Raw genomic sequence first — 27542 nt, forward strand, 5'->3', positions numbered from 1 at the left:
ACCACTTCATTTGCAAAATAGTTTGAAGTTTAGTTTGTAAACACTTCTCACAAAGATGTATTGTACAATAGCATCAGTGTGGCTGAGGGTTTGATGACATTTTGTAAGCCATTGATTCTGTGTTCTTACATTACAGCAGGATCTTTGTTTCAGTCTAAAGCCATCGGTTTTGTTACCCTCTGCAACATTAGAATCGTTGTTTGGCTGTCCAAAGTGGCACAGGGCATAATAAAAAGTTCTCTTATTTTCACCAAACAGAACACTTCAATTCTGAAATGTTGCTCGCTATTCTGGCACAGTTCTTGTACTTTTCTCCTCAGACTTTCATATAGCAGTAAAAGAGCTTTAAAGAACAGCTATGATTATTTGATTCAGAGCAAAATGCCATGCAGAGTTATTATTCAGTAGTTCCTTGGTCTGTGTTTCTGCTTCAGCTGTTCAGAGCTGCTCCTGTAGCCCTGTTCCCACTTAGGAGTTAACATGCACAAGCCTAACACTAATGTTTCAGTTTTGGAGCCTCTCCGTCTTGGGATCAATGAACTCCTATGTCTTGGCAGGTGAAGAGCTAAGTTTGCTATTTTGAAGTGTTTTGCTTCAAGGCTGGAGAAGCTGTATGTAAGGTAAGACCAGCATGAATCCAGTCAGTGAAAAGGGAACAGCATCGAATCTTGCTACAATCTGTTGAGCTACTTTTGCCGTAATTCACTTTGCCGGTGAAAGTTACAATAATGCTGTAGGCAAGCCAGTAGATACAAAAAGTTTATACAGTCAGATATAAAGCAATAAAATGGCAAGAAATGCCAATTGTGTGGGGGAAGAATTGGCCAAAATGGCCTTAAGACAGAAATAAGTTAGGAATGTTTATTGCTAGCATCAGACTGTGATGTAGAAAAAAACCACCAAAAAGTGGCACGTGGTAGAGCCAGTACATCTCACATATGCCTGAATGGATTTTCCTGGAGGAAGAGAGATGAGAGGGAATAGAGTTTGTACTGGGTACAGTGCTCTTACAGTGGTCCTGTAGAGCTGTGAGATCACAGTCCAATGCCATTTAAAGGTAGTAAGAAATAAAAGTAATTTAGAACTGTAGTAGAAAAACACAAGAATAAAAAACAGTTTAGAAAAAAAATGTCAAACTAGAGAGCCTTGTACCCTGATAATTAAAACACCAAGGAATGCATATCTTCAGTTAAATGTCACATTTGTACGTGCTGTGCCAGGTCTCCTCCTTGGCAAGGCAGAATGGTGGGTGGGATGGGAACCTGTGCCATAAGCTGCACTTGCTCCACTGCAGCTTCCCTCATCCCTGCTTGGTTTTTCGGACTGGAGAACACTGTGAAAGGTAACATTGTGCTCGTATTGTTCTTTCATCCGTTGTATCTTTTCCCGGGGGACATGATGAATATTCCTTCTGTAGAGTCAACAGTAACAGAAATTACAAGTATTTAGCTGCCTGTGTATGAGAAGTTTCAGTTTGCTAAAGTTCCTGATAGGTTCAGCGTAACAGTTCAGGTCTCCATTGATCTCTTTCTGGCCTTTTTTTTTCAAATTACTGCTCACTTCCACCTACTTCTTAGTAATATTATTGTGACTGCTGAAAAACATAACACTATTGTTTTGGGGAGGCAGACAGGACAAAGGAAGTTGACAAATGTCCAAAAATAAGAGTCATGTAGAACTGACCTGTGTGGTATTTTATACAAGTGTTGCTGTGTTTTAGCAGTAACAGCTTGTTGGCTTCAGTGAGCTTTTGTACAGCTGGAGATACGCAGCCAAGGGCTGCAGCCAGCCCAGACACTGAGGTAGCAGCAAGGACAGAGGTCACAGACTGCTGTTGCTTTGAGAGCAAATAGGGAAGCACCACACATGATGTAGCTCAGGCTCCAGGGTAGACTCGTAAATTACAAGTTTGAGAGGGAAGGGAACACAATGCTCAAACATGCAGGGCTTTCTGGTTAGAGTAGCCAGAGTGGCACCAGCCACGATCCCTCCACAATTTAGCAGGAATTGTCTTCCCAAAGACCACCAGGGATTTCTGTTCGTGAGTTTGCAAACCCCGAATATCATGGGTCTGCTATTTAGTGCTACTAAGGCACAGCTAATGAGTGTATGTGAATGAGCTTTACAATGCTGCTGTGAAAAGTCAATGTATGTCAAATGTTTAATTAATGTTTAATTAATGTTTAATTAAATATATTGCAAGTTTGCTGAGTATCTCTGCCTACAACGAATGATCAGATTGTGCCCCTGCAGTGCTCCCCTACCAATGGCTGGTGCTGCTGAGGCCAGAGCTGGCTGACAGCTCAGGCTGGTGGTGTCCTCACCTGTCCCCAGCCCTGAGCCATCATCTGCCATGTCCCGCCTCCCCCTGCAGCTACTATTGCTCTGGGCCTTGGCCCTCTGCCGTTCATGTCCGTCACACACAGACAGGAGCAGCATTAATTTCTGACTAGAGCTCCTGGCTGGTAGAAAACAAATCCATCCATTGCAATGAAGTGCCCATGCCTTGTTTTCTTGCACTAACAAGTTAGCATGTGTTACCTTCTGGATTTGGTAGCTGGGAGAGCACTGTCCCCTGTAACTCATTTCACATCGGGCTGGCTAAAGGCTAGGAAAAGGCTAGGAAAGGCTAACTAAAGGCTAGGAAGCCTGCATGAATTTTTTCTGTGACTACAGCCATTAACCCTGCAGCCACTGGTCAACATAACATTCTTTAGAGCCGCTATATGTGCAGAGTGGATACATTCTTTATATCCTTTTTGTGTGTGTATTAAGACCTTTACAAAGACCCTCTAGAGCCCCATTTCTTACCCACACTTGATGTACCATGCCTCCCTGCTGCAGCAGGACAGCATCTGTTATGGTTAGATTCTTAAGGACAGAAGTCTGAATATTGTCTGTAGTGCTTAGATTCGGGTCTGTGCCCAAACAAAAGACACTGCTGCTCAAAATACACAATGAAAATCAGGACTCCTGCCCCATCAAGCTTGCAGCACAAAAACAGGGCTTCAGGGCTTGTTGCTTTTTCTACTGCCTGACTCACTTCGAGCTCTTTTCAGCTTTCTTTACTACAGACCAGGTACTCAGTAATGGGAATTTTCCACAACAATCCTTCTATTGTCATTTACCAGGTTACATTCTTCCTTAAATGAAGAGAGAGAAGGCCGACCTTCTCAGAGCATGTCAACAAAAGGAGAAGCTGTCTTCTCCAGCAAAGAGAAAACTATGTACCTTGTTAGTTCTTGAACATTGAACTTCCAGGGTGTGTCCGGTTCTTGGAATGTAACTTCATATCTATTTTCACGTGCCTAAAGGACACGAAGGTGACATTATGAAACTGCACTAAAAGAATTGCCACCTCAGCCAGAACTCCTGACAAGAGACACCAATGCGTCTTCAAAGACTGTATGGTACGTTTTTCACAAGTCATGAACTACAATTAATAAATTAATAACAAAATAATATTTTGATATATTTGTCAACAAATAGTTAAGGGATTGTTCAATTCATGTCACTACTGGGGAAGGGTATGATGCCCTCATTACCAAGAAGTAGCAGGGCAGGTTCAAAGGCCATTAATCTTTTCAAGTTGTTTTGCCTTCACTGAGTTACCAAGTTGACCAGCTGAACAACTACATTGGCACCTCTGCCCCTACTTCATCACAATATCCATCGTTAACTATAATTAGAGAACTATGGGAAAACTGAAGTAAATATTTTTAGCCATGTAAAGAATCTTTTCAGTCAAATCTCCTTGTAAATGTCATAGCTAGGCATACAAAAGCAATAAATAGGAGCTTTCCCTACCATCATCACATACGGCTTCATTTCCCAAGCATGGATGTTGGTATTATCAATAATAACCGGGCTTTTCCCATTCTTCATTGCTTTGCGTGCTGCAATGTAACACATTAAGTAAAGCTAAAATATATTCAATAACAGAGCCAAGCCCTACTAGCCCTAAAGCGTCCTTTCTCTGCCCACTGCTCGCATGCTTGGTTCCCCACCAAACCTGGGTTTGCAGTTACCACTCAAAAGGGAGCCGAGGTCAGAGCCTAGCAGCTCCCATGGAAGAGGAGATGCAGCCTCTGGCTGATCTGAAGCTCTTATAGAACACAAAACAGCCAAAAATTCCTGTCATTTGCAGGAGATCCCTGTTACATTGATCTCAAAGTATGTTCGCCATCGCTACAGATTCCTCCAGAGCACACCCACAAAAGCAGGGTACACTGAGGTGAATTAAACAACCTGGGTTGTTTAATTCTCAAACTTAAACTCAGCCTGTAAGTTTTCTTCCTATCATTACATTCCCACCCCCTTCCAGGTCAGGACAGACACCTAACAAGTTAGAGGCAAAGGCTGCAATGCCTATGCTGCAGGGAGCAGCTGCTGGGCTGATGTCTGAAAGGTATCAAGATTCAGTAGTGCTTCCTCTAAAATAACATTAACCAACCTCCAAAATGTTTTCATTTTCAATTTTCCCTTTCGTAAGTCAGAAGAAATTAAATCAGAAGTGACAAATGTATTTTTTTAGCCAATGGCCCATGAACTGTAATCTTTGACACCACCTCGAGATATTTTATTCTGGGGACTAAGTTTAAAGACAGCCTGAAATCCAAACTATTTTGCACAGTCCCTGCATCAAGTTTGGTCACCTCTTTTCTGGTTCCACTTGTGTGCATCCTCTAAGAAGTCAGGCTCAAAGATGTAGACACCATTTTCAACAAAGAAGTCATCAGTACTAAGGACTACAGCACTGGGGTGCTCACGTTTCAGCTGTCTGCAGGGAAGAAAAAAAAAAAGAAAAACAAAAGATGAAAGAAGGATTAGTACCTGGTAACACCCTTTAACAGAGACCATTACATCACTATTTGAGTGCTGTGCAAATACACACAGTGCTTCATTTGAAAAATCCCAATTTAAAGGATCTGGAAGTACTGCAATCATTAGATGGACACATAGGAAGAAAGGAATGGAGCTCGAAGGCATGGCCTTGATTTCTTTAATTCAGCAGAGAAATCTACACTGGACCAACAACATCGAAGTCTTTAATTAATATATTCAGCTCTCCTTCTGAGTTATCTGAGAAAGCAGGATTATAAAGAGAAGGGAAAAAAAAAAAAAACAAACCAGCAACCCAAACCTGCTTTTCCAGGCATGAAAGTTGGTGTCAGAAGACAATCTGACAATGGGAATTTTGCTACAGAGATTTCTGAAGATAACCAGGAAGAAGGATTTGTCATTTAGTAAAGATGGTCCAGACAACCATCAGTTTGGTTTGGGGGGCTTTTTTGGTTGTAAAGTAGGTAGCACTTTTTAAAAATTCTAATTTGCAAACAAGTATCTGAGTGATAAGCCAATATTTTCTATTATTTTATGGAATTTTGTCCTTGTTCCACTTAATCCTCTTCTTGTAGGGTTGAGTAATTTTTATACCTTCAGCTTTTAAACAAATTTCACAAACAAATCTGAGTTTATAAAACATATTTTATAGACAAATTTGCAGATCCGTAGAGCAGACTGCTGTGGTGAGTGACTCTGGGCAATCCCACTTCCCTTCACAGGTGTGTCCCCCAGCAATGCTCCTGCAGGCCGGGGATGCCATGGGGAGTGGATGTGTGTCCTGCTGGACACTGAGCAGCTGCCTCACAGGCAGCCACTGCCTCTTGGAGGTAGAAGGAAGTGCTGCCTTGTGTGGAGGTTTAAATATGAAGCATTCCTCTGCCAGTCCTTAGAGACCACAAAAAAAACCAAAACAACCCTTAATATATGATTGTGTTCCCATATGTGTATAATCCAGATTTTTTTGTGTCCATAGACAGAATTGTCCTTTTTTTTTTTCAATCAGAGAAGTGCTGGGGGAGGAGGCAGTCTCTGCAAGAATTCAGGGAAAGCCCATGGCATCCTCCCTCTACTTCCTGTCTTCCTAAGGCCTGGAATGTCTTGGGAAAAGAAAGAAAGGTCAGTCAAGAAACCCTGTGTCTCTCAGACATGAATGCTGCTGCCCTGCTGTCTCACACCACACATGGTCTCCAGCCCCTGTGACTCATTTCAGCTTTCCTCATAAAACACTTCTTCCATCCCCACAAGCTGCAAAATAACAATTTCTCAGTGTCTTATCTATGTGGGCAAGAGCAAGGGAAAAGGTGTCTCCAGGTTATCAGCAGAAGAACAGGCACACATAACAACCTTAATTCTGTCATCCAGCTCTGTTCCAACCATTTACTTACCAGTGGTACCCCAATCTGCCTGCAAGCAGCACCTCTTCACTAGGACTGCAGGGTGCATTTAGCTGAATAGAGGTCAGCTTCTGACTTTGCTCTGTCTCCACTGTAACTTCTACCATCTGCTGATTAATTAATATTATTTTGTGTGGAGTTCACCCCAGTGAGCAGAGACTCGGTGCTGATGGAGCCAGGACTGGGCTTCACCCCCTGTACATCATTCAGCACCCACCTGTCCTTGTCTTCCAGCTCCAAAGGGATGCTTTATTCACAAAATTACTGCTGGGCAAACTGATTTAAGAAAAGTCATGTTTTAAACTGTTAGCAAACAGTAAAATGTTGTTGCTTTAAATTTGGCCTCAGGCAAAAAATTCTTATAATTAAAATCACAGCAACACCTAATGCTTATCTGGTTACTGCTGTGGATAACCTGATATATTCAGGTCTCACTATGATTCAGCACCTCACCTTTCTCACTGCTTTATTCATTGCAATTTCTTCTCTAAAAAATTGACTGCTGAAATATGTGTTGACCCTTTAGGTACAGATAGGCACACAAAATTGTATACATTAATAAAATATCTTAATACCTTTTTTTCTTGTTTAGTATTTCTTTTTAAAATGTTCTTAACCAGGGCAAATTTTAAAATCCATTTTCTTAGTACTTACCTTACTGAATTTTCAACACTGAGACCTTGGATACTAACCCTTAAGAAATCTAAACTGTAGGTGAATAGCTGCAAGCTCAGTCCACTGTCCTCACATCAATAATTAAAGTAGGCAAAACTTGTATTTCAAAGGAGGAAAAATATGGGACAAAATCGGCTGAGAGCCACGAAATACTGTCACATTTGCTATATTCATACCAAATGAGCTCCTGCTAACAGCAACATAAGAAAACATGAAGTAGGAAAAAGATGGTTTACCTTCTGTTTATTTTGCTGGTTTTAACTTTTAGCAAAACAACCAAACTGTAGCTGAAGTTTACAGCTGTTTTCTGCAATTCCTTCCATATTGTCCACAAAGCTGGCAAAACTCCTATTTCTTCTCTTCCTTATCATTCCAAAGGGCACCAAGAACCTTTTTGTGTGTTCTTTATGAAATGAGCCTTCCACAGATCTTCACAGGACCTCAGGTTGGTTTAGAAGAAAGGTCCTGCATAATCACACAAGGCTCTTAAATCACTGTAAGCAATTAAAATGCATGTATTCTAGAAAAATACACACCAGCTATGCAGAATGGGATGGCTTGTGACCATGGTTATTTATGAATAAATCTTGAACTGCCCTGCAAAAAGGAAATTACCCACTGCCGGTAGATCACTAAGTAAAGCTTACTAAGGAGGACAAGAAAATTGCAATCTCTTTGCAAGACCAAAAGAGATATTGGATCTATGTTTGCATTTTTTTAAGGAGTCAGTGAACTGGAAGCATCCATGAAAGGTTCAGCATTAATTTGCTTTGGACACATAATTGTACAGTTCTGCATCTCTTCCTCTTGCAGTGGGTATGATACCTCCTTCAGTTTGTAGAGGGGCGAGGAGAAAAGGGTTTGAGGAGATTTATTTTAAGCTGAGGAAACATCCCCCATTCTCTTCTTACTTTCTTATTCTTTGTAGTTTCTGAAACAGCAGCAAACCTTTCTTTAGCAAAGGATAGAGCATCATGCACTTTGTATCCATAGGTTATCACACTTTTCCATGAGAAAACTTTAAAATAAACTGATTTCTGATAGCAGATTGGAAGAAACCTTTTCAGTTCTCAGAAGGCCACAGAATGGTGCATCAGAGACCAGAACACCTATGAACCAGCACCACGTGCAACCACTTGCTCTGGCCACTCTTCCCAACAGTTGACTGTTCTGTGGCATTTAAAAGGCACCTAAATCCATTCTGTTTCAGCAAGAAAGCAGGACGGTGAGATCTGGGGCACATGCCCAGCACTTGAAACTGTCTATTGTGTTTGAACAACTCCTGGTGCCCTGAGGACTTTGCTTGGCTGAGCTTCCTGGTGCTGCTGGCAGAACACAGCCGTGCCTTTATGTCTCTTTGAGGGGGTCCGACCATGTAAAGCACCAGGCTCGTGTGGTATTCGGTCAAAGCACTCAGGAGACTCACCTGAAGTGGTTTCATTCTACTTTTCTCACCTTCACAAAGGTAAATGTTTACAGGGCATTGCTGCCTGGAGGCAGGAGCTGCAGAGATGAAGTCCATGAACCATCAGAGCTGCAGTTCTGCAGTGGGGTCAGGTGCTGGTAATGCTGGGAACAGCTGGCCCAGGACCAGAGGTGCTGGGATAAACCAGGCAACAGCAGCAGAGAGAACTGGAGAAGACACAAATTGTGCCAAGCAGTGATGCCTCAGTGCCAGTGCATTTTTGCATTCAAAAAACCAGACCTGAACTGATCCGTGCCAGTGTAGGGCTGCTCTGAGCTGGGAGCAACCAGGATGAGGAAATAATTTTAACAAAAATAACTAAAGCTTACAAAGCTGTATCCAAACTCTGCTGCATGACACTGAAAAGTCAGTGAAACAAGCCATGGATCCAAGGTTGTTCCTAGGACTGTGTGACAAATGGGAAAGGGGCCTTTTGACTGGAGTTATCACTGGGTTGCTGTATCACCAGTGATAACATTCATGGCTTGAGACTCATGAGCACCATAAAGATGTAGAGGTTGTGATAGAAATACAGAAATACTGGCTGATATGCAGAATGAATGAATGTAGATGTGTGTGAAAGCACTAGAAGAAAGAGCAGAGCAAAGGCTAAAACAATGGTAGCCACCAACAGCCAAGATCATTAACAGCAATAAAACTGGGACAGATGTTGTTTACACCCCCCACGGCCAGCACTCAGCTGAGGTCCAGGACTGGTGACCTGCCACAGGAAAACCTGTGCTCTGACAGCTGGAAGAAGGTCAGTAGGACACACCAGCCTCTCCACACCTGCCTCCTTCCCCTTGTTCCAAGAGGGGCAGAGGATGAAGACACCCAAAATGGGAAAATGCATATAACAGGGGGAAAACCCACCTAAGATTCACAGAGCACCAAGTTAGCAGAATTCACAGGCAACAAAATGCTAGTATAGGAGCTGTTGGCTGGAGATGGCACAGCAGACCTGGCCAAAACCCACCCTGTCACCACCAACTGAGAGCAACCCAGCAGAGAAAGCCAGGAGGGGAGAGCTGATGGTCCTTGTGTGCTCTGATTTTGGGCAGACCACCTGTGCACATGTATCTTGATGCTTGCAAGTATTAAGTTGTGATATTGTGAGTGAATAAAATCTGAGAAAATGAACTTGAATTTAAAAAATGAGTTTATAGAGTGCTTTTGCAAATAAACAACCACCTTCCTCCTCCAGTGGGATCTTGCACCGAGATCTGTTGCAGTCATTTTTTGCAAGCTTTCCCTTGTGCAGCACATAGCATTTACCAATACTAAAAGGTATGCAGTGTGAGAACAGCAAAAGAATTCTCTTAGTACAGTCCTTCACAATCTGGAGTGTTAAGAAGAGGTACTAAATGCTGCTTTTTGATCTGTGTGCTGCTGAACAGCTAAACACGCTACAATTAACAGGGGCTAGAAACAGTAAGATACTCAAATGTTCATCTCACAGAGGACTACTACAACAATACTTACAACTGATTTTGTGAATATGTCATTAGCAATTAACCTTACATTTTGATCTCAATAGTACAGGTAAGTACAGTTACTTGCACTGCCTGAGAATATGCCCCCAAACTTTTATGCTCTTACTGTGCTTTGAGATGACCCAAATCCCCCTGAAGGAGCAGGCCCACACTTACACAGCCTCTTAAGGGAGAGGTGTGTATTTTGGATGTGAGCAAAACACAGCATTTGGTAATTCATAAAAGAACTTCGTTTGCCAAAGGGCAGTGAGGCAGAGGGCCCGGTGGGACAGGGAAGTGTTGCACTGAGAAGAGGAAACTGGCTATGAATCCAGGGTATCACACAGCTTCATGCTGCCACCTCTCACAGCAGAGCCCTTCCTGCGGCAGCCCGTGATCCCAGCACGGGTTCCTCAGCCCAGCAGAGGAAGAAGACAAGGAACCTGTTCCTCTTTTGATAGAGCAGTGGCACTGGAAGCTGTGTGATACCAGACTGTGAGATTTTGTGATATCAAACTACAGCTGCACAGTCACACCGATTGCAGTGCTGCTTCCCAGCACTCCCCACCGTGTTTTTCCACTTATTTACAATCAGCCTTTGGGCTGTTGGAGGGTGGAGTGGTCCCCTCTACTCATTTTATACACCGCTAAAGCTCTGACCAGGAGTGGGAAAACAGAAGTCAGAGTTGTCAGTTTTCAGCCAGAGAGAAGGAGCGTTTTACCATGTTCGTGATTAAACACAAAAAAACCAACCCAACAAAACCAAACCAATCAATATTAAAATAAATAAATAAATAAATAAATAAATCACCAATCTGGAACCCTTGAGAAAAGGAACAAGTACCGCCTTGGTCGGGGTGTTAAGTCCATCTCACCAGAAGCATCCTCGTAGGTACCGTTCGCTCGGAACGGGAGCTGGCACAGTCCCACGGGCAGGACACTCAGACACGGCCACAGGTGCCCGGGACAGCGCAGCCTGGAGCGGGCCTGGAGCCGGGGGAGTTCCGTGCGGCTGCCCCCGGCCGAGGCTCCCCCGCTTCCCCCCGACCCCAGCCCGGCGGGTCTGCAGCGACTGCCGGGCGGGCACACGAAGCGCTGCCCCTCCCCGGAGCCGGGACACGCTTACCTGGCCAGGGTGCTCTTGCCGGAGCCCGGCAGCCCCCGCAGCAGCACCAGCCTCCCTCCGGCCCGCGGGGCTCCCAGGCTCAGCCCCGCCAGGGCCTGGAGCAGCCGCTCCTCCGCGGCCGCGGGGCCGGGCCCGGCGGGGCGAGGGGTCGGGGGCGGCCCGGGATGGGGGGCCCGGGGCAGCCGCTCCGCAGCCCGGCCCCGGCCCCGGCCCCCGCCCCGGCCCCGGCCCCGCGTCCCTCGGCCGCCGCGGGCGGGGCCGGGCGGGAGAGCGCGTCCCTCCATGTCCCGGGCGGCCGAGACTTTGCCCCGCGAAAGCGAAAGCTGCCGGCAGCAGAGACACGGGCAAGGACGGGCGGCTGCACTGCCAGAGCGCTCGGCTACGGCACTCGCTTCAGAGCCGGAACTTTGGCCCGAGATACCATCTCCAGTTATTGAAAGTCAGGGTTATTCCCCAACTTCTCAAAGGCAGGAAAACACAAGGCAGCGCTGACAGCGTTCCAGTCACATGTGCCTCTCTGTATTGCGAACTACAGGGCAGGCTCGAAAGGGAATGAATCATCATCAAAGCCCGAAAGAGAAGTAGGGCTGGTTTCAGGACACCACCAGGTATGCACAGACTTCTTCGCCGCCCGCCCCTTCCCTAGTAACGAGCTATCGGAATCCTCTTCAACCACAGAAGCAACAAGGATACCAAGGGGATGTAGCTAAACAACCGCCCAGCACGGAACAAATGACCCCGTGCATCACGGTCACTACACTATCCTCTTTTTTTTTTAAAACATATTATCGTAAGAGAAAGTAAAGGAGCTTTTAAAGATTTCTGTCCTCTAAAGAAAGCCTGATTTCCGTTAACTTGATCACCAAAGAAGTCAAAGAAATTACAGTTTTCAGTAAAACCAAAAACCAAAAATAGTTGGAGTGGCATCACACCCTCCCTCTCAGAGCTACACACAGCATCCTGCCCAGCTTGGTTAGGAGCCAGCCCCAGGTATGCCCCAAGCACACACCACCACCAAACCTCCATGCTGGAGCTTAAGGTTCTGAGGTTCCAAACAGTGCTAAAGAGAGTGTTCACATCCAGGGAGAAAGCTTAGCTCCCCAGGGACATGGCACGCCAATGCTGACTGAAGCAAGTGGGGAAAATGTGACAGGAAAGAAGAGACAGAATATTTGAAATTCACAGATACTGGGGAAAGGGGTTAAAGTAAATTTAACTGGCAACACTCTACTAAGAGATGAAACATGACTTGCCCATACAAGACTATTGTGAGATTTTGAAAACTGTTTTTATTTCAAGCATTCTGGAAGGCCAGGATTCAGTAACAGAAAATAGAGGCGTTCAGATTTCTTGCTCAATAAACAGAAATAGGAAGACAGTATTAATTCTTGAGTGACATTTTCCTGAAATCAAACTAACTTGTCTGCTGCCACTAGTAAAACACAGAAGTCTGAAGCTGTAGTTATGGCGGTATGAACTCCCTTCCTCCTCTCCTTTACATTTTGTGTAATCTGCTGGTGGGAGAGCAGGACATTTTCAGCCGAGGAAGACACGCACACGGGAGATGCATTCAAACAGTGCAGCCAGAAAAATTTTGCCAGTGATACAACATTAATTTAGAAATACATACATTGTTAACTGCTTTCATGTAGATGCAGTATTTAAGTGGAGACACATCAGCAAATTCAACCATGGTGAAGCTTCAGCACACGCTCAGTCAAGCCCTGGCGCTTCAGCTGATGTATAAACACATGCAGGAAAAGGTGAGGAAGAGGAGATGAAAGAATAAATGGAGAAATATTCTGGATCTGCAAGCTGCACAAGTGGGAAATATTATTTCTCACAAGTAGACACAACCAAGTTTCCTGCTTCTCCTCAATCATTTCTCACACTTTTATTAAGTGAGGTGACAGTTGTCTTTCCTGTCACTCTCTCTCCCTACAAGGAAGTGTCCAGTCTTATGCATGCCTCATAATTGACAGTGGTTGCTCTTCATAATTAATTGTAATTTGTCTATCTCTACATACATAAATATTTCCAACACCACTAACAGAAACATCAAATCACTGGATACCAGTGCTAGTTATACATCTTCTCAGTCTACCAAAACCCTTCCTCCAGCATGTATGAGTCAGTTCTATAGTGAAATATTCTTGTTTCTATAGTCCCAAATCCCCAAATGAGTCTAGCTGAGGGGAAGCATAAAACCTGGTTTCAGGAGAAAAGAAGGGAAGTTGTGCACCCCTAGATAAGTGAATAGGAACGATGGATGAAGATTTTTACCATTTGAGATTGTAAAGGGACTGGGTGCAATTATGACTGAGGGTGAAGGCAGAAGGAGGCTAAGACACATAAGAAGCACCATTCCCTGCAGGTGAGCATCACTGCCTGCTTCTGTGACAATATCCTGCATCCTCATACAGGTGAATTAAATACCACAGCCTGAAGCTCACAGCCCATAATGACAGATGCCTCTGGTCTCCACTCTCAATCTCTTTATACCACACTTGAGGATGTACTGAGAAAATGTAAATCCCAAATAGCTTCAGAAAATTACCTTTTGCCATGCACAAATTTATCTCAATTTTGATCATTATTACATGGACAGAGAGGTTGATATAAGGGAGCAGTGTTGGGGGGAAGTGGCCAAAGATGTACACCAAGAAATCTACAGTGGTTTCTTTCTTCAAGGTTGTCCCTCACGTTTAAAATCCTTGGTGGCCAACTGAAGTCCTCCCATGGTGGAATCAAAGCGAGAAGTTTCTGAAATAAAAAAAGAAGAATGTTTACTGAAGTTCCACAACAGCACAGGCAGCAAAAAGACTTAACTGATAATCCAGCCTTCAGACTGAGAAGAGTCTGCCCAATGTTTTTTACAGTTTCTAACACTCAGCCGTTGCTTATTTCTTTAAAAAGTAAAAAAGAATGGAGAGGAAGCAGGCAATGGAAAGCAAAGGAAAAATAAAAGAATGCAAGTAGAGTGGAAAAGGAAGATAAGAACTTGAATGTCAAAACTAGAGGCGTAAGGACCTTACCACCTCAAAGCTGAAAAATAAGGAGAAGAGTAACACAGTGGATTATTTTTTTCTCTACAAGTCACAAACCCTATGTAAGGAACAGCTGTTCAACCAATACCACCATAGTACAGCTACATCTCAATTTTTTTGTTACAATGTGAATTGTTTCCCCTGTTACATGCACTCAGGACCTCAGGCTTTCATCTTACAGAGTTTGTGTGAGGTACCTGCACAACTCAATTGTTGCTCTTTCCTGAGAGCTCCAGAAACACTGCTGTGGTCAGCTCTTATTCCCCCAGGTAATTAGACTCTCTGCTTAAGTGATTTTTTGAGCCAGGTTTTCCTGGCATACACTGTAAAAGGCAGGCGAGGTTTTCTGGTCACAATTCTGTGCACTTTTTCATGCTTCATTTTGTTTAATATTAGTGGTTAAATGTCAAAGGACAGATAAGTTTTTTCACTATTATCTGTGTATCAAAGTAGCAACTGGAAGAGGTTTGACCATGGGATGATATTTTCTGTGGCAATACTGGAGGACTGCTTTAGTCTGCTTTGTATCCTTCAGACAGAAATCAGACTATCCTTTTTTCATTTTAGACAAAAACCAAACCTGCCTGTCCCAGCTATAACCGCCTGCTTTTTTGCCCATGTCCTGCTGATCTCATGGACTCTAGGACAATTTGCTTCATTTCCATAGGCCAGACCAAAAACTTTTTGGATGTCTTTGTGCATTAGATGTTAGAGCTGAACTGCCTCACTCAGAAGCATCACAGCCAGCAAAAGGAAGTGCCGGGAATAGCACAGCCAGGGAAAGGAGGAATGATAACACAAGGTTATCAAGAGATTTGTCCCATCAAAACCGCACCCTTCAGGGCTGCTGTGGAATAAGTATTCCTGCAGGGAATTACTGACTGCTGTACTTCAAAAAGAAATACGCCAGCTTCTGCTTTGCAGTAGTCCTGCAGATAAATGCTTGAACAGACACATTTGTATTGCACTGGCATCTGTGAGTCCTGGTCTAAGGAGAATTTCTATGCACCTAAATAATGCTGTTTTCACTGATCTCGACATTTCTCAAACTGGGAACTCTTGCTTAATCTCCAGAACAAATACTGATGTGCTGCCAAAGTGCAATAAGGAGCTCTCACTAAAACTTGAGATTAACCCTGTATTTTCACAGAGAAACACTGCTCATCCTCCCATTGGAATAACAACACCCTTACACAACATGAATACAAAAGCATGTTCATCTGGCTAACAGATTAAGTTGCACTTGGCCAGTAATGCTCAGTTTGCTTTCCAATCTAAAGGGATCAAAGTGATCATATTAGCTCTCCCTTGATTTCCTATGATTTTAAAATCTTTTGGTGGGAATGTCTCAATTTTCCTAGTTTTTTATTCCCTCCCTGACCTTTGAAGGAATGAAATCAATTTCAGCGTTTACAGTTGTTCACTTGAGCAGTTTCACAACCACTCTGGGACATCATTCTTGGCAAGTCTGCTTTAATCAGCAACCAGAGGGGGATTATTTTGTGGTGAGGCAAGACAACCTTATCCCTCAAAGCCAGGGCACTATCGATCAGGAAAACTCACCTGTCTTTTACAATACCTGCATGCAGACATTGTGGAAGCACTGGAATACTCAAAGTATCCTGTGCCTGACCGTGAGCATGAGCCGACTGAAAACCCTAAGACATGCTTCTTCCTTTCCACATACTTTTCTTGGTTTAATTATTTAACATTCTACACATGTAAAAGCTTAAAAGAGTCCTCCACCTGAAGGTTTGGTTGCAGAATACACGGCCGCTGATATCAGAGCTGACTGCTGCCCAGACAGGACACCCTGCACGTCCTCCCCTCATATCTGCAGCAGCACGACCTCATCTGCTCCCTTGCCCCAACCTTGGCACTTAGCTGGACCTTACAGCAGCTTATCTAAATGCCTCAGTCCAGCAGAAAAGTATTGATTTGTTTGCTGTGGGGTTGGTAAGTTAAATGATAGCCTGTCAGCCAGCAAGTGCTGGAGCTGCTATCTGCAGCAGGGCTGGGAGGAAGGGCACTTCACACTTTGGGCAGCAGTTACCCATTGCATCAGCCTGCTCTGAGATGGCAGATCCCAACTCCAGAGCAGCCTAAACCCATCTGACCTCTGGTGTCTCATCCTCTCCCTCCAACAGCCTTCACGACTTTCCTTGACTCATTTCAGATGCTGAACTAAAACAAAGGAAAACAAAAACCCCCAACATTAAACTCCAGCTGTATCACCCCATTCCAGCATAGATCTCAATGACCAAGCTCTGCAGAGACAGTGCAAGGCTTTTGGTAAGATGGGGAGTCTTCCTTCATGGCAAAGTCTTCATTGCTCTCATTCTATATTCCACAGAACTAACACAGGCTGACACAGTAGAGCTTTAGACTGCAACACAACATAACAAATGGGGGTTTCCTGGCAGCAGACAGTGGCTGGGTCACAAACACGGCTATGGGTCATTTCTGCTGTGCTTGTGACAAGCAGGAGAGGAAGACTGAAACAATTCTGGGAGCAGCAGAGCAGACAGACAAAGGAAGTAAATCTGATGTGGAAAAAACAGTTTGTTGGAATTCAGCAACCACATAAAGGTACAGACAATAAGGAAGGATAATCTGCTAGCATGTGCCTTTACTTTCTTGAAGCACAAAAGGAAAAAGTTTCATATTTCACAATTTTCTCCCAGGAAGATGGCAAAGCTCTTCACATCTGTTTCTTTAGCATATAAACATTTAATCAATATCCTGGACATTTCTGGATAATACTTTAGGATACAGACCCACATAGACATCCAGTTAGGACCATAAGCCAAAATCCTGCCTCAAGAGTGTTCATATTTGCAATATTATAAACAAGTAGCATCTAGAAATTGGCAGCAAGTGTAGGCCTAAGTATTTCGTGAAAATAATTTTAATTGCTTACCCAATATTGTATTATTTGATTATATAAGAGGAAAATACTGTTACCAGATGTTATTAATGATCTGTGCTGAGAGCATCTTGTGAGACTGGTGCCCTCTGGGCCACACGGTTCACAGAGATCTCCCTCATCCTCCTACATTGGTAGCTGGTTCCAGCTAATCAGCCTGCAATGTCATTTTTGTCATCAATGACATATAATCAAATCAAACCTCATTCAAGAGGTTTCAATTCCAACCCAAACCATTCAACTTCTTCTCTTCTGACATGAACATCCATTGTGAAAATTTCCATGTTTGTAACAGTCCCAACACAGCGTACATCCACCTCCTTGACTCCTGCTCCAGCCATTGACTGGAGGCGTGGTCAGCTCAGGCACAGGGCACCAGGTGACAAAGACCCCCTGACCAGACCCCATGTGGATGATATTCCAGCAGTCCTGTGATGTCTGGATGGGAACAATTTAAGCCTCAGAATATGCAATCTTCTCTGGCTCAGTTTGCTCATGGTTCAAGTTATTCTTTTTCCATGTACCTCAGTTTATTTGTTTAAAAACTCCAGATTAATCCATTTTCCATTTTGGAAAGAACAACTGGTAGCAAATGATAGAGAAATTAAACTAGCATTTTCCTGCTGGAACTCATAATCCTTCCTTCTTATCTCAACCTTCCCAGAATATCTCTCATAAGCAAACCAAAGAAACTTTGCCAAGTTACCAAAGGGCTCAAAAATTCATGAGACAAGCAAGAACACGATAGCACACTTTGTCACACTAAATGAAAACATCAATGAAAACTTAAAACTTCAATATATGGAGTCTTACTGCAACCTCCTGCCACTGTTTCTCCACTGCCACTTTTTCATAAATTGGTGAAATACTGTTTTATTATTCATAGAGTTCTTTTCATAATTAGACCCTTAATGGAGCCAGCATTACTCTCCATGCTGAAAAGACAAGGAAAGTAGGACTGTTATGACTCACAACAGATTTCCACAGCAACCAAAATGGGAATAAATTCCAGCTCTTAGGCATCCTACCCTGCTGCATTTGCTTCACCATGCACGTTCTAGATTTCTGAGAAAAAAACCACAAACATATGGTTTTAATAACAAAATACTGCCTTCTCTTTTCCCCATTCAGGCTTGAAAGAAACAAAGTCCGAAAAACCCTCAACCCTAACTCAAATAAAACCCAAATAAATTGGGGGATACTAAATGCACCTTAAAAATTCTAACAAGCAGTATTCTTTAAATATTTGGTCAAATATAATAAAAGAGTGAAACATTCAAAAGGTGACTGATTACCTGTTTGTTCATGCAGAATTTAAGACAGTCATGACTGATGAAATGCAGCATCCAGACAGCCAGTGTAGGTTATGATGTTCTCCTCTATCACATCTTGACATAGCTCCATGTCTGATAGTGTTTCAGAAGAGTCTTGATTCTCTTGGTTATTTTTATTTAGACCTTCAAGACTAATAATATCATCTAAAAAAATAAAGAAATTACAAACTGTAACAAAAACCACCTGAAATTACCTTACATAACCTGTCATTTCTGTTGTGTGAGGACAGAGTATTTCTAGAACAAGCTTTTATTTTACCAGAATCCTCTTGATTTTTGCCTCCTAAATGGCCTATAAAATAAATGAAATATTTAACTTTTGTCTCTCATAGGGGGTGGGGAGTCAGAGCCAAAACCCATGCATGTGTGTGTCTATTCCCACTCTTAACACTGCCTCTCCAAAAGCAGCCTTTCTTCTAAAACAGAGAAGCTTCTCTCTTATTTTAGACAGCAAATTCTACCAGCTTTCAGGGAATTACTGTTATGTATTTTTAAACTTGTTACAGAACCTGTGAAACTGTACTGCATTAATATAGAAATCACGGAAAAAGACCAGCAACCTTATCCCATAACCTCCACACTACAGGAATTAATGCATGCAGAAGTCCAGAGCTTCACATGAACCCTGATATCTCTTACTGCTCAGGTGTGAGTCCTCAAGTGCTGTTTGACAGCAGCTGAACATGAGCCAGCTGCACTCAGCTGGCCAAGAAGGCCAAAGGAACCCTGGCCTGGATCAGGTGTAGTGTGGCCAGCAGGACCAGGGCAGTGATTGTCCCCCTGTGCTCAGCACTGATGAGGCCACACCTCAAGTTCTGGGTTCAGTTTTGGGCCCCTCATTATAAAAAGACATTGGAATGCTGGAGCATGTCCAGAGAAGGGCAACAGAGCTGGGGAAGGGTCTGGAGCACACGTCTGATGAGGAGCAGCTGGGGGAGCTGGGGGTGTTTAACCTGGAGGAAAGGGGCTCAGGGGAGACCTCATTGATCTCTACAACTACTTGAAAAGAGAGTGTAGGCAGGTGGGGATTGGTCTCTTCTCCCATGGAACAAGACAAAATGGCCTCAAGTTGCACTGGGGAGGTTTAGATTGGATATTAGGGAAAATTTCTTCACTGAAAGGGTGGCTGGGCATTGAAACAGGCTGGCCAGGAAGTAGTGAAATCATCGTCTCTGAAAGTGTTCAAAAAGCAGATGTGGCACTGAGGGACACGGTTTAGTGGTGGACTTGGGCAGTGCTGGGTTAATGCTTGGACTCAATGATCTTACAGGCTTTTTCCAACCTAAATAATTCCATGATTCTATGATTATGCTGCCAACATTTAGTGCTAATGAAGTTTAACTTGAAGATACTCAACCTTTCAGGGAAGTAAAATCTGAAGAAAGACTATGTCATGCTAAATACCATTTTGATCTAGAATGGATAAACTTGAGCTAATTACTGGAATATTTCCATGTGGGAAACTTTAAGGCAATTTTAGCACTCAGATGAGGAAAAGTGAAGTGATGATAGCAACCACAAGTCTGGGGACCACAGACACCATCAACGGCAGCAAAAATTCATTATCACGTGATCATTCTTTTGCACAGAGGAGTGTTATCACTCATTTTTAATGAAAAACCCTTTGATAAGTATTTTATACGGTTTTTGTATCACAGAATAGACTTACCAGTCAAGCCATCTCCATTCTGCAATCCATTTGTTTTCTGTTTTTCCTAAAACAGATAACAAGAGTCCAGCAAAAAGAAAGTATGTGACAAGGGATGTTATTTTGGGCAAGAACAAAGTCCATGCTCTGTTTCATAATTACTAGTTAATTGTAATCAGAATTTTCCTGATTTTCACTACCAGACAAGGAAAGAAGGTAATTTGTAAGTTAACACTTTCCAGCTAGACAAGGAGAATTAATTTGCCCACAGTTTTGCAGAATAACTTCTCTGCTGCAGCTCTAGCAGAGGTGATGGAATATGAGATTTGCTCAGATGATGAGAGAAAACTATAAAAAGGAAACCATCTGAATGATAGTACCTTGTACATAACATAGGTCAGGCCAAGACACAGGTATCAAAGCTTTTTCTCCCTTTTTAAAGTACTTTGCACACCCTTCTGAAGTTGATCTTTCAAAACCTGAATCCTACCATGCCAATGAGCTGGTTTTAGAAATATTCAGAGGAGGACAGAAAAGATCCATCTCCTCATTGTGGATATTAAAGCAAATTTACTAACAAAGAACTGAAGAATTCCCCTTTGCACCTGAAATGTTGGAAAGCCTTCCAAAATCCCCTAAAATTCATACCTCCACAGAGGTCTTCCACAGTAAATAGATCATCTTTGAAACTTTCCAGTCAAGGGGAACTACATAATCATCTGGCAACAAGGATTCTGCAGAAGAAAATATTTTTTGCAGTTGAGTGTTCAGATCTCTCCACAGCCAAAATAAATCACTGAACTACAATTTTTGCACACATGTTATATATATATATATGGTTTTTTTAAGAGCAGATATTTAGATGAGCCAGCAGCAAAATCAGAATTTGGAATTTCTAGAATCTAAGGCCAGTGCACAAAAGGGGAAAGAAGGGGAAGGAGATTTGGGTTTGGCTTCGGCTTCCTTATTTAGACAAAAGCTTTCCTACCATACTTTCATTTCCCCCACATGCTCCCCTAAAAATAGGCACACACAAGAAAAACAAAGTTTTCAGCCAATAAATTAAAAGAAATGGAAATTAAATAACAACCTTCAAATTTTAAAATGCTTGATTGTAAGAATTGGTGCACTATCAGTAGAGAAGCTGCTTCCTAAAATGTTTTAACTCTAACACTGTTTAAGAAGCTGAAAAGAGGTTCTTTATAGGAAATATATTTACACTTATTTAAGAACCATACAAGAAGACAGGCAATTAAATCTCTCATTAATAAATAACTAAAGACATTTATTTACCAAAAATTTCCCCTCCAAAATAATTGCAATAAAGATTGACTGCAATCCCCAGTGTTGGAAAATAACACCACTCAAATGGAGAACAGGGCCAGCCAGGCACAATTCTGATGGGAAAACCCCAGCAGTCAGCAATCACAAGCTGGCAGAGCTTCAGGGAAATGTCAGGGTGGATTTGTATTTCTTAAAGGTTATTTCCAAAGGAAACTCACCTAAACTCCAGAAATGCCACCTGTTACTGACTCAGAGAAGGACATTTGGTTCACTAACCTACTGAGTGTTTCTGAATGCCTGGTTATTCTTCTTTCTTGGAAGATGCCTGCTCTCAACTCCCTCTAAGATTATGAAATTTAAGATCACAAATATGAAGATTCACCAAGTTTAGAGAAGAAAAATGTTTTATATGTAGCAGTTGAGGACATCAGCAGTATTTCCTTGCTGAATTTCAGCTCTATATGGCAAGTTCTTTGGTGTGTGGTGCCAGATTGAGGTAAAGCAGCACTACAGGTCCTTTAGGGACCAAGCCAAGTAAAGCTTCCTATGATTTGCATCACTGTTCTGGCAGGTGGCATTGCCATCAACTTCTAATAAACAACAAAGAATCCTGAGGTCAGTTTGAGCAGATAAAAAGACATAAGCTGCTCCTGAGTTGTCAGATCAAAATTTTCATATGAAAATTTATGCTTAACTTTAAATCCTGCTGAAACAAGCAAATGTAAAGGTATAGTGAAAAGCTGGTCTGTGTTTTTAAATCCTATTTGTTGGCTAAACGAAAGTTACAGTTTCTCCACTAAATTTAGACCCAAGAAGCTGAAAAACATTATGCCCAGGGAATATGGCTCTTTCAGCAGGTGTTCGAGGGTGACTTCCAAGCAAAACTGTGTTGTAGTCACCAGCTACATTAGCCTGCAGCATACTGGGAAGTTGGCACACTCAATTCCTTTGAGGATGGATCTTCTTTTACCTGCTAACTTAAAATTATTAAACTGAAAGTACAAAAAAGACATCTGCAAGGCAAGTATATAACACTAGGACACTTACTAATCAGGCACACTTAAAAAGAAGACATTCACTATCAGAAGACATCTTGTAAGTCTGATGTTCAATTTCAGACTTAATCAGATTTTGGGAAATATTTTCAACAGCATCTAAGCTACATAAGAGTGTATGAAAACTATTAAAAATAAATACAATTTTACTAACTGGAATATAGAATCAAATATGCAGCCTTTATATAAGAGCACACATTTTGTACCATATTTTCATTTAGTTCCATAATCATGACAGTAAAGTCTTACTCAGTAGGATGCATGAAAGCATCATTTAGTTCTGTAATCAACACAGCAAAGTCTTACTAGGATATATTAAAATGTCAGCAAGCGTTTCATGTTTAGATTTAAAGTTAGCAAATTTTTTTTACTAAAAAGACTGCAAGTACAAGGCCAAACCAAAAGCCCTTTTGACAGAGACTGAAGATTTTAGGTAAAAAAACTAAAAACTATCACCAAAACAGAAGTAATTTGTTTCAACAGCATTAATGTTTAACTAAGAACTGCAATAAAAATTAATTTTTTAACCATAGTATTTACATTGTTTTTTGGTTTAGAGGGAGTGTTTGTTTTTTGTTTTGTGGTTTTGAGGGGGTTGTGAGTTTTTTTAATTTTATATAGGAGTAGTAAGAAAAGCATTATACCCAGTGGAAGACCTGGAGAACCAAAGAGCTGCACAAGTTGAAAGGCAAATCCTAATGACAAGGGAAGTCCCAGAAAACTACATTTCGTATCTGCATCTTGATAATCTTCAAGTTGTGATGCCTTTGTGGGCTCAGAGTCATCTGCTCCATTTACACTTTCACTGCAGCTTGCCAACGTATTAGAATCTTCTAGACATTCAGAAACAATTTGAGCAGAAGACAAAATATCTGGTTGGCCATTTGTAACCTCTGAAGAAATGTGTTCACCCTCGTCCTCTTTTTTATTAACTACCTGTTGTGGCTGAAGAGTTGTAGCTTGCTCCTCCTTTGTTTTGGAATCTACACAAACCCTGCAGGCATATTTTGATGTAGGAGAACATTGTCCTGAATGAATGCAAGAAATATTATGTAACAGAGCATCTGCATCCGGAGTGGGTAAGGAATATTCCTGCAATGCATGGTCCTGTTCATGTGTTTCTTCACAGTCCTTGCTTAAAAAGTGTTTTTGCCCCACTTCCAAAACACTATCCTGGGGAATATCTTCTCTTATTGGGACATCCTTCCCTCCCTCTGTATGACCAAAGATCTGTCTTGGGAGGTTAAACTTTGGTGCTAAGTTGACAATTCTCTTGTATCTCTTCCTCTTCAATGTAACTGGTGTAGCATCATTTATTGGCACATTTATTTCACTGGAGCCCTGCATGAAGGTAGTCCTGGCTTCCACTAGGGAATCAAAATGCACTTTACCAGTTGGAGATGTAGACAGATCATTGCTTATTACATTGCCAGCTTCCTCTGTTTCTGTTTCATGATGGTTTTCCTTTGCCAATCCCTTATTTGACTGATAGCAGTTTAGCTCTGCTGAACTGTTTGTGTGAGTCTGTTCAGGTTTCCTCACTTTTTGAGATCTTTGTTCACTTACAAATTTATCCTCAGAGCAAGGAGAAAGAGAAACTTGAGTATTGAAGTCCATCTGCAACTCCTCAGTAGATAAATTAGTTGAAAAAATAGCCCGGGCATTGGATCTAGGCTCTTCTGCTTTTAATGGACATTTGCCCTCTGCGTTATCAGGCACGTTATCAAGTATATTTGAATTGTTACACTGAGAGATCTCTTTTTCTTCACTGTTTAAACTTACCAGCTTGGCTTCCAAGTCAGATTCACATGTAATTTGACATGATCCCAGTTTGTTTTCTGTACTTAACAATGACATATCATAGTCTTGAGAAATGCCTTCTGTTTCCTGGATGGAATTTTTATCATTGGTTATTGTCAGGAAACTGCAGAGATTGTCTTTGTGCCTTGGCTTTGCTTCCTCATCATCTAATGCATTTTTGGTTAGGTTTTCGGTACAAAAAGGTTTTATCTCTCTCAAAAGCAAACTGTCACTTTCTACAGGCGATTCATTTCTCCATGCACTATTTGACATCACTGAGACCTCAGGCACAGTGACCACTAAACTCTCTCTTGAAACCCCTGCAGCTTCTTTTAGGCTTTCCTCACTACTCTTAGGCTGCTCTTCACAAACTGTTGCTGGATCCTCTGGGCCTTCACTGAATGCACACAATGATTTTGTGTTTTCTTCTTCCAAGTCATCCTCTTCACTTTCTGATCCATTATGGTCACCTGGAACTGGATGATGAGCTACTCCACATAACATTTTCTTTGTAATTTCTGTACGATTACTTTTCATTGCTCTGTTTCTTTTTCTCTTTTTCTTCTGCTTTGCTTTTGTTAACAGGTATCCAGGGTTCTTGCTTAAAATTGTCTCCCTATGTGAAAACAAAGAAGATCAAATGTAAAACCCCAAACAAATTTAAAAACCAAACCCCCACTTAATTGGAGCAATATTGTATTCGTGGTGATCAATTTGAAGAATAGGCACTTTATGTTACTATGACGATCAAGCACAGACCATCTGATTTTTTCAATAGATAAGATCTCAGATAACACCTTCTATTGATTAAACAAGTGCTTCATCTATACAATTCAGGACAATCTTAAACATTTAAATCCGTTTAAGTAAATCCAGCTGCCATCTCAATAACTTCGCTTTACAGAAATTATCACAAATAATCATTAGACCAAACATTGTGTTTCTGGATGGCTTTCTAGCATGATGTTTGAATAATAGATCCTGAAGAGCTGATGCTATTCTGAAATTTCATTAGATGCCATGTGGAGCAGAAAGGCACTTAGTAGAGGACAATGTCATCTATTAAGATCAAATACTCAAATTCAAAACATACTAATCAAAATCCAAATAATGTAAAGTTACAGTGACTGCAGCAACTCTGATATTTACTCTTCAGTATATTAAGTGTTGACTCATACATATTTGGAAGAAATATTTCATACTTTATTACCAACAAAATAATACACTGGGGAAAAATTAAGATGCTGTAAGAAAAAGAACATGTTTATTTACAGTTAATTTTATAGCTTTTTTCAGAATGTCTTATTTATTTTGTCTGAATTTCTCATCAAACTTAACAGAAAGCTACCCTGATTCTCTGAAATCTTGACATTGGCCCATCAGCCAGCTAACTCTGAAATGAAAACTTGCAAGAAAAACCCAGTCCAACATTCTATCCAGGAACCTAACATCTCCCTTTACAATTCTTCAGAGATGAGATTTTCAGAGCTAAGTTTGATCGATAAATCTTTGTACCAAAGAGCTGCTCCTTTTCTGTAATTCTTCAGTTTTCTGAAACTGTTTGGGATGGTACTTCACACTAAAGCCAAGCAGCAGCTAGAATTACAGAGCAAAATTAGTTGATTTTGGGGAATGCTTCTGTAAAATCACCTGCTTTATTAAGTGCTATATTCTGAAATTCTTGAGAAACAATACAAAACAAACCATAAAAGGGTGGCTGTCAATGTAGAGTGAAAGCTGATCACTAGGAGGCAGCCTGGGAACTAATGGGAATCCTATGAGAATCTATCCTTACCCTTTGCTCATTCTTAAATTTATTCACTGTTAATCTCTGACAAGTTCTTCCTTCGTTTGAACTCTACAAAGCAAAGCCTCCTAATTCTCTGAGTGCAAAGGAGAGCAGCAGCCTTCTCAGCATAGCAAAGAAGTTTGCCGACAGGTGCCTTGATACTGCTGCAAAGGGCACTACAGATCCCCACAATGATCTTATTGGAAAGCACACGAAATTTATTTCCCTATAATAGTGTCCAGATAAGAAATCCTACTAAGAAAGGAGATTTCTTTCAAATGTTGGCATTTAGAGTCCAAAGGGTGCTTTTCTCCAAGTAATGAAAACTGACTTCTCCTTTTCTGAATCTGTGTATTTTCGATACACTGCCCTATAGTTTAAGTGGAAATGTCCACACCACTGATGACTGAAATTAGCCAAGACAAATTTCATGTTGAATTCTGTTCACAATACACTCTATAGTCAGCAATATGCCTCCTATCTCTCCAGAAAAAGAGACATAGGGTGCCAAAGTTTTAGGACTGAGTAGATCTTATTTGTCTATTGAAATAAGTGATATCAAAGTGAAGTACCTACAATAGCAGCTGGAGAGATTACTTTCTTACATATATCCCCCATATGCAGAAATCATATACTAATCCAAGATTGTATCTTAAATCTTGACGTTAACTTTCTTCTTTGGTGAAGAAAATTCATAACATGAAAGTGGTTTTAGACAAGGAAATTCTCTGGAGTTTTCAGATTCATAAACTCCCTTACCAGTGAAATAATATCCCAATTTTAACTGGTTTTAATGTAGTGGGGAATAAAACATCAGACCTGTGCACCAATTCCAAGAAGAATTTATTGTTGCACATAAAAGTCCTTATACTGCCAGAACAACTGCAGAAATGACAACCAAATTATCCATGTCAGCACTGGCACAGGAAAGGAATTAACTTCTCCAGCCTTGATATTATTGCAGCTAAACTTTGCTTATCACTCACTTCTCCCAGACGTGAATTTGCACTGCTGCTGCTGGAAATGAACTTCCCTAACACTGGTGCAAGCATGTTTCTGATGTCTAACCCCCTTACACATCTGACAAGAAGCTCAGGACAATGCTTACAGAAACTTTCTTAGGCTGGCATGTTGCATCAAAGGTTATTGCAGAAATGAGGGAAAAAGTCTTAAAGGTCTGCACTCTTTCTTAGTCTCCTTACTATTAATTCTGAATCAGGAAGGAAAACCACACTGGATGGGATTCACTTTAGAATGCACGAACAGAAAGAAAACCACATCCACCAAATAAAGAATCCCCCAAAAATTAAAATCCCCCAAAGAATCCCCCAAATGATCCAGAAAAACTAACAGCTATTACTGTTGTAATGTAATACTGCATTGAAATTGTTGCATGTTAAAATAATAACAAATGCAAATGTTGATCCAGGATGATGATTTAGCATATCTAGATATGACTGTGAATAGTGACATTCAACAGTTCATCATAAATACAACTATGTAATTTCAGTGCTTTGGAAATATGGAGGTTTTATAACAGTTCAAGGAAACTAGTTTTCTAATGATTTGAATTTCCTAAAGGAAGGACTAAAGCAAAAAGGAAAATGATGAACTATGAAGTGTAGAATAACAAAATATATTATTCTTCATGGTTCCAGGTAGCTTTAGTTTTTCAATTGATT

The 27542-nt window shown here is 41.5% G+C and overlaps 2 protein-coding genes across 2 annotated transcripts; both read right to left on the reverse strand.

The window, feature by feature from the left end:
* Window positions 1–5: 5 nt before the first annotated feature.
* N4BP2L1 (NEDD4 binding protein 2 like 1) lies at window positions 6–11456 on the reverse strand. The gene is made up of 5 exons (XM_088159554.1): window positions 10978–11456; window positions 4656–4780; window positions 3808–3896; window positions 3232–3308; window positions 6–1411 (listed from the first exon to the last, which is right to left on the reverse strand). Exons 1-5 carry the CDS (start codon window positions 11259–11261, stop codon window positions 1186–1188), a joined length of 801 nt encoding a protein of 266 aa, XP_088015680.1. The 5' UTR covers window positions 11262–11456; the 3' UTR covers window positions 6–1185.
* Window positions 11457–12243: 787 nt separating this feature from the next.
* On the reverse strand, window positions 12244–27216 carry LOC106861415 (uncharacterized). Its single transcript, XM_014889786.2, has 5 exons — window positions 22916–27216; window positions 20581–20666; window positions 19954–19999; window positions 18246–18428; window positions 12244–13740 (listed from the first exon to the last, which is right to left on the reverse strand). Exons 1-4 carry the CDS (start codon window positions 24606–24608, stop codon window positions 18274–18276), a joined length of 1980 nt encoding a protein of 659 aa, XP_014745272.2. The 5' UTR covers window positions 24609–27216; the 3' UTR covers window positions 12244–13740; window positions 18246–18273.
* Between the last annotated feature and the right edge of the window lie 326 nt (window positions 27217–27542).

Source organism: Sturnus vulgaris, chromosome 2, assembly GCF_052056855.1.
Source record: "Sturnus vulgaris isolate bStuVul1 chromosome 2, bStuVul1.hap1, whole genome shotgun sequence".
NCBI classification, from domain to species: domain Eukaryota; kingdom Metazoa; phylum Chordata; class Aves; order Passeriformes; family Sturnidae; genus Sturnus; species Sturnus vulgaris.

Coding starts and splice junctions, on each gene's coding strand:
- N4BP2L1 (XM_088159554.1), bottom strand. CDS start 11,261: ATGGAGGGACGCGCTCTCCCGCCCGGCCCCGCCCGCGGCGGCCGAGGG. Junction 4,781..10,977: donor GGCAAGAGCACCCTGGCCAG/GTAAGCGTGTCC, acceptor TCTTCCCTGCAG/ACAGCTGAAACGTGAGCACC. Junction 3,897..4,655: donor CAAGTGGAACCAGAAAAGAG/GTGACCAAACTT, acceptor GTTACATTGCAG/CACGCAAAGCAATGAAGAAT.
- LOC106861415 (XM_014889786.2), bottom strand. CDS start 24,608: ATGAAAAGTAATCGTACAGAAATTACAAAGAAAATGTTATGTGGAGTA. Junction 20,667..22,915: donor TTCTCCAGGTCTTCCACTGG/GTATAATGCTTT, acceptor TTTCTTCTGCAG/AATCCTTGTTGCCAGATGAT. Junction 18,429..19,953: donor GAATGGAGATGGCTTGACTG/GTAAGTCTATTC, acceptor TTATTTTTTTAG/ATGATATTATTAGTCTTGAA.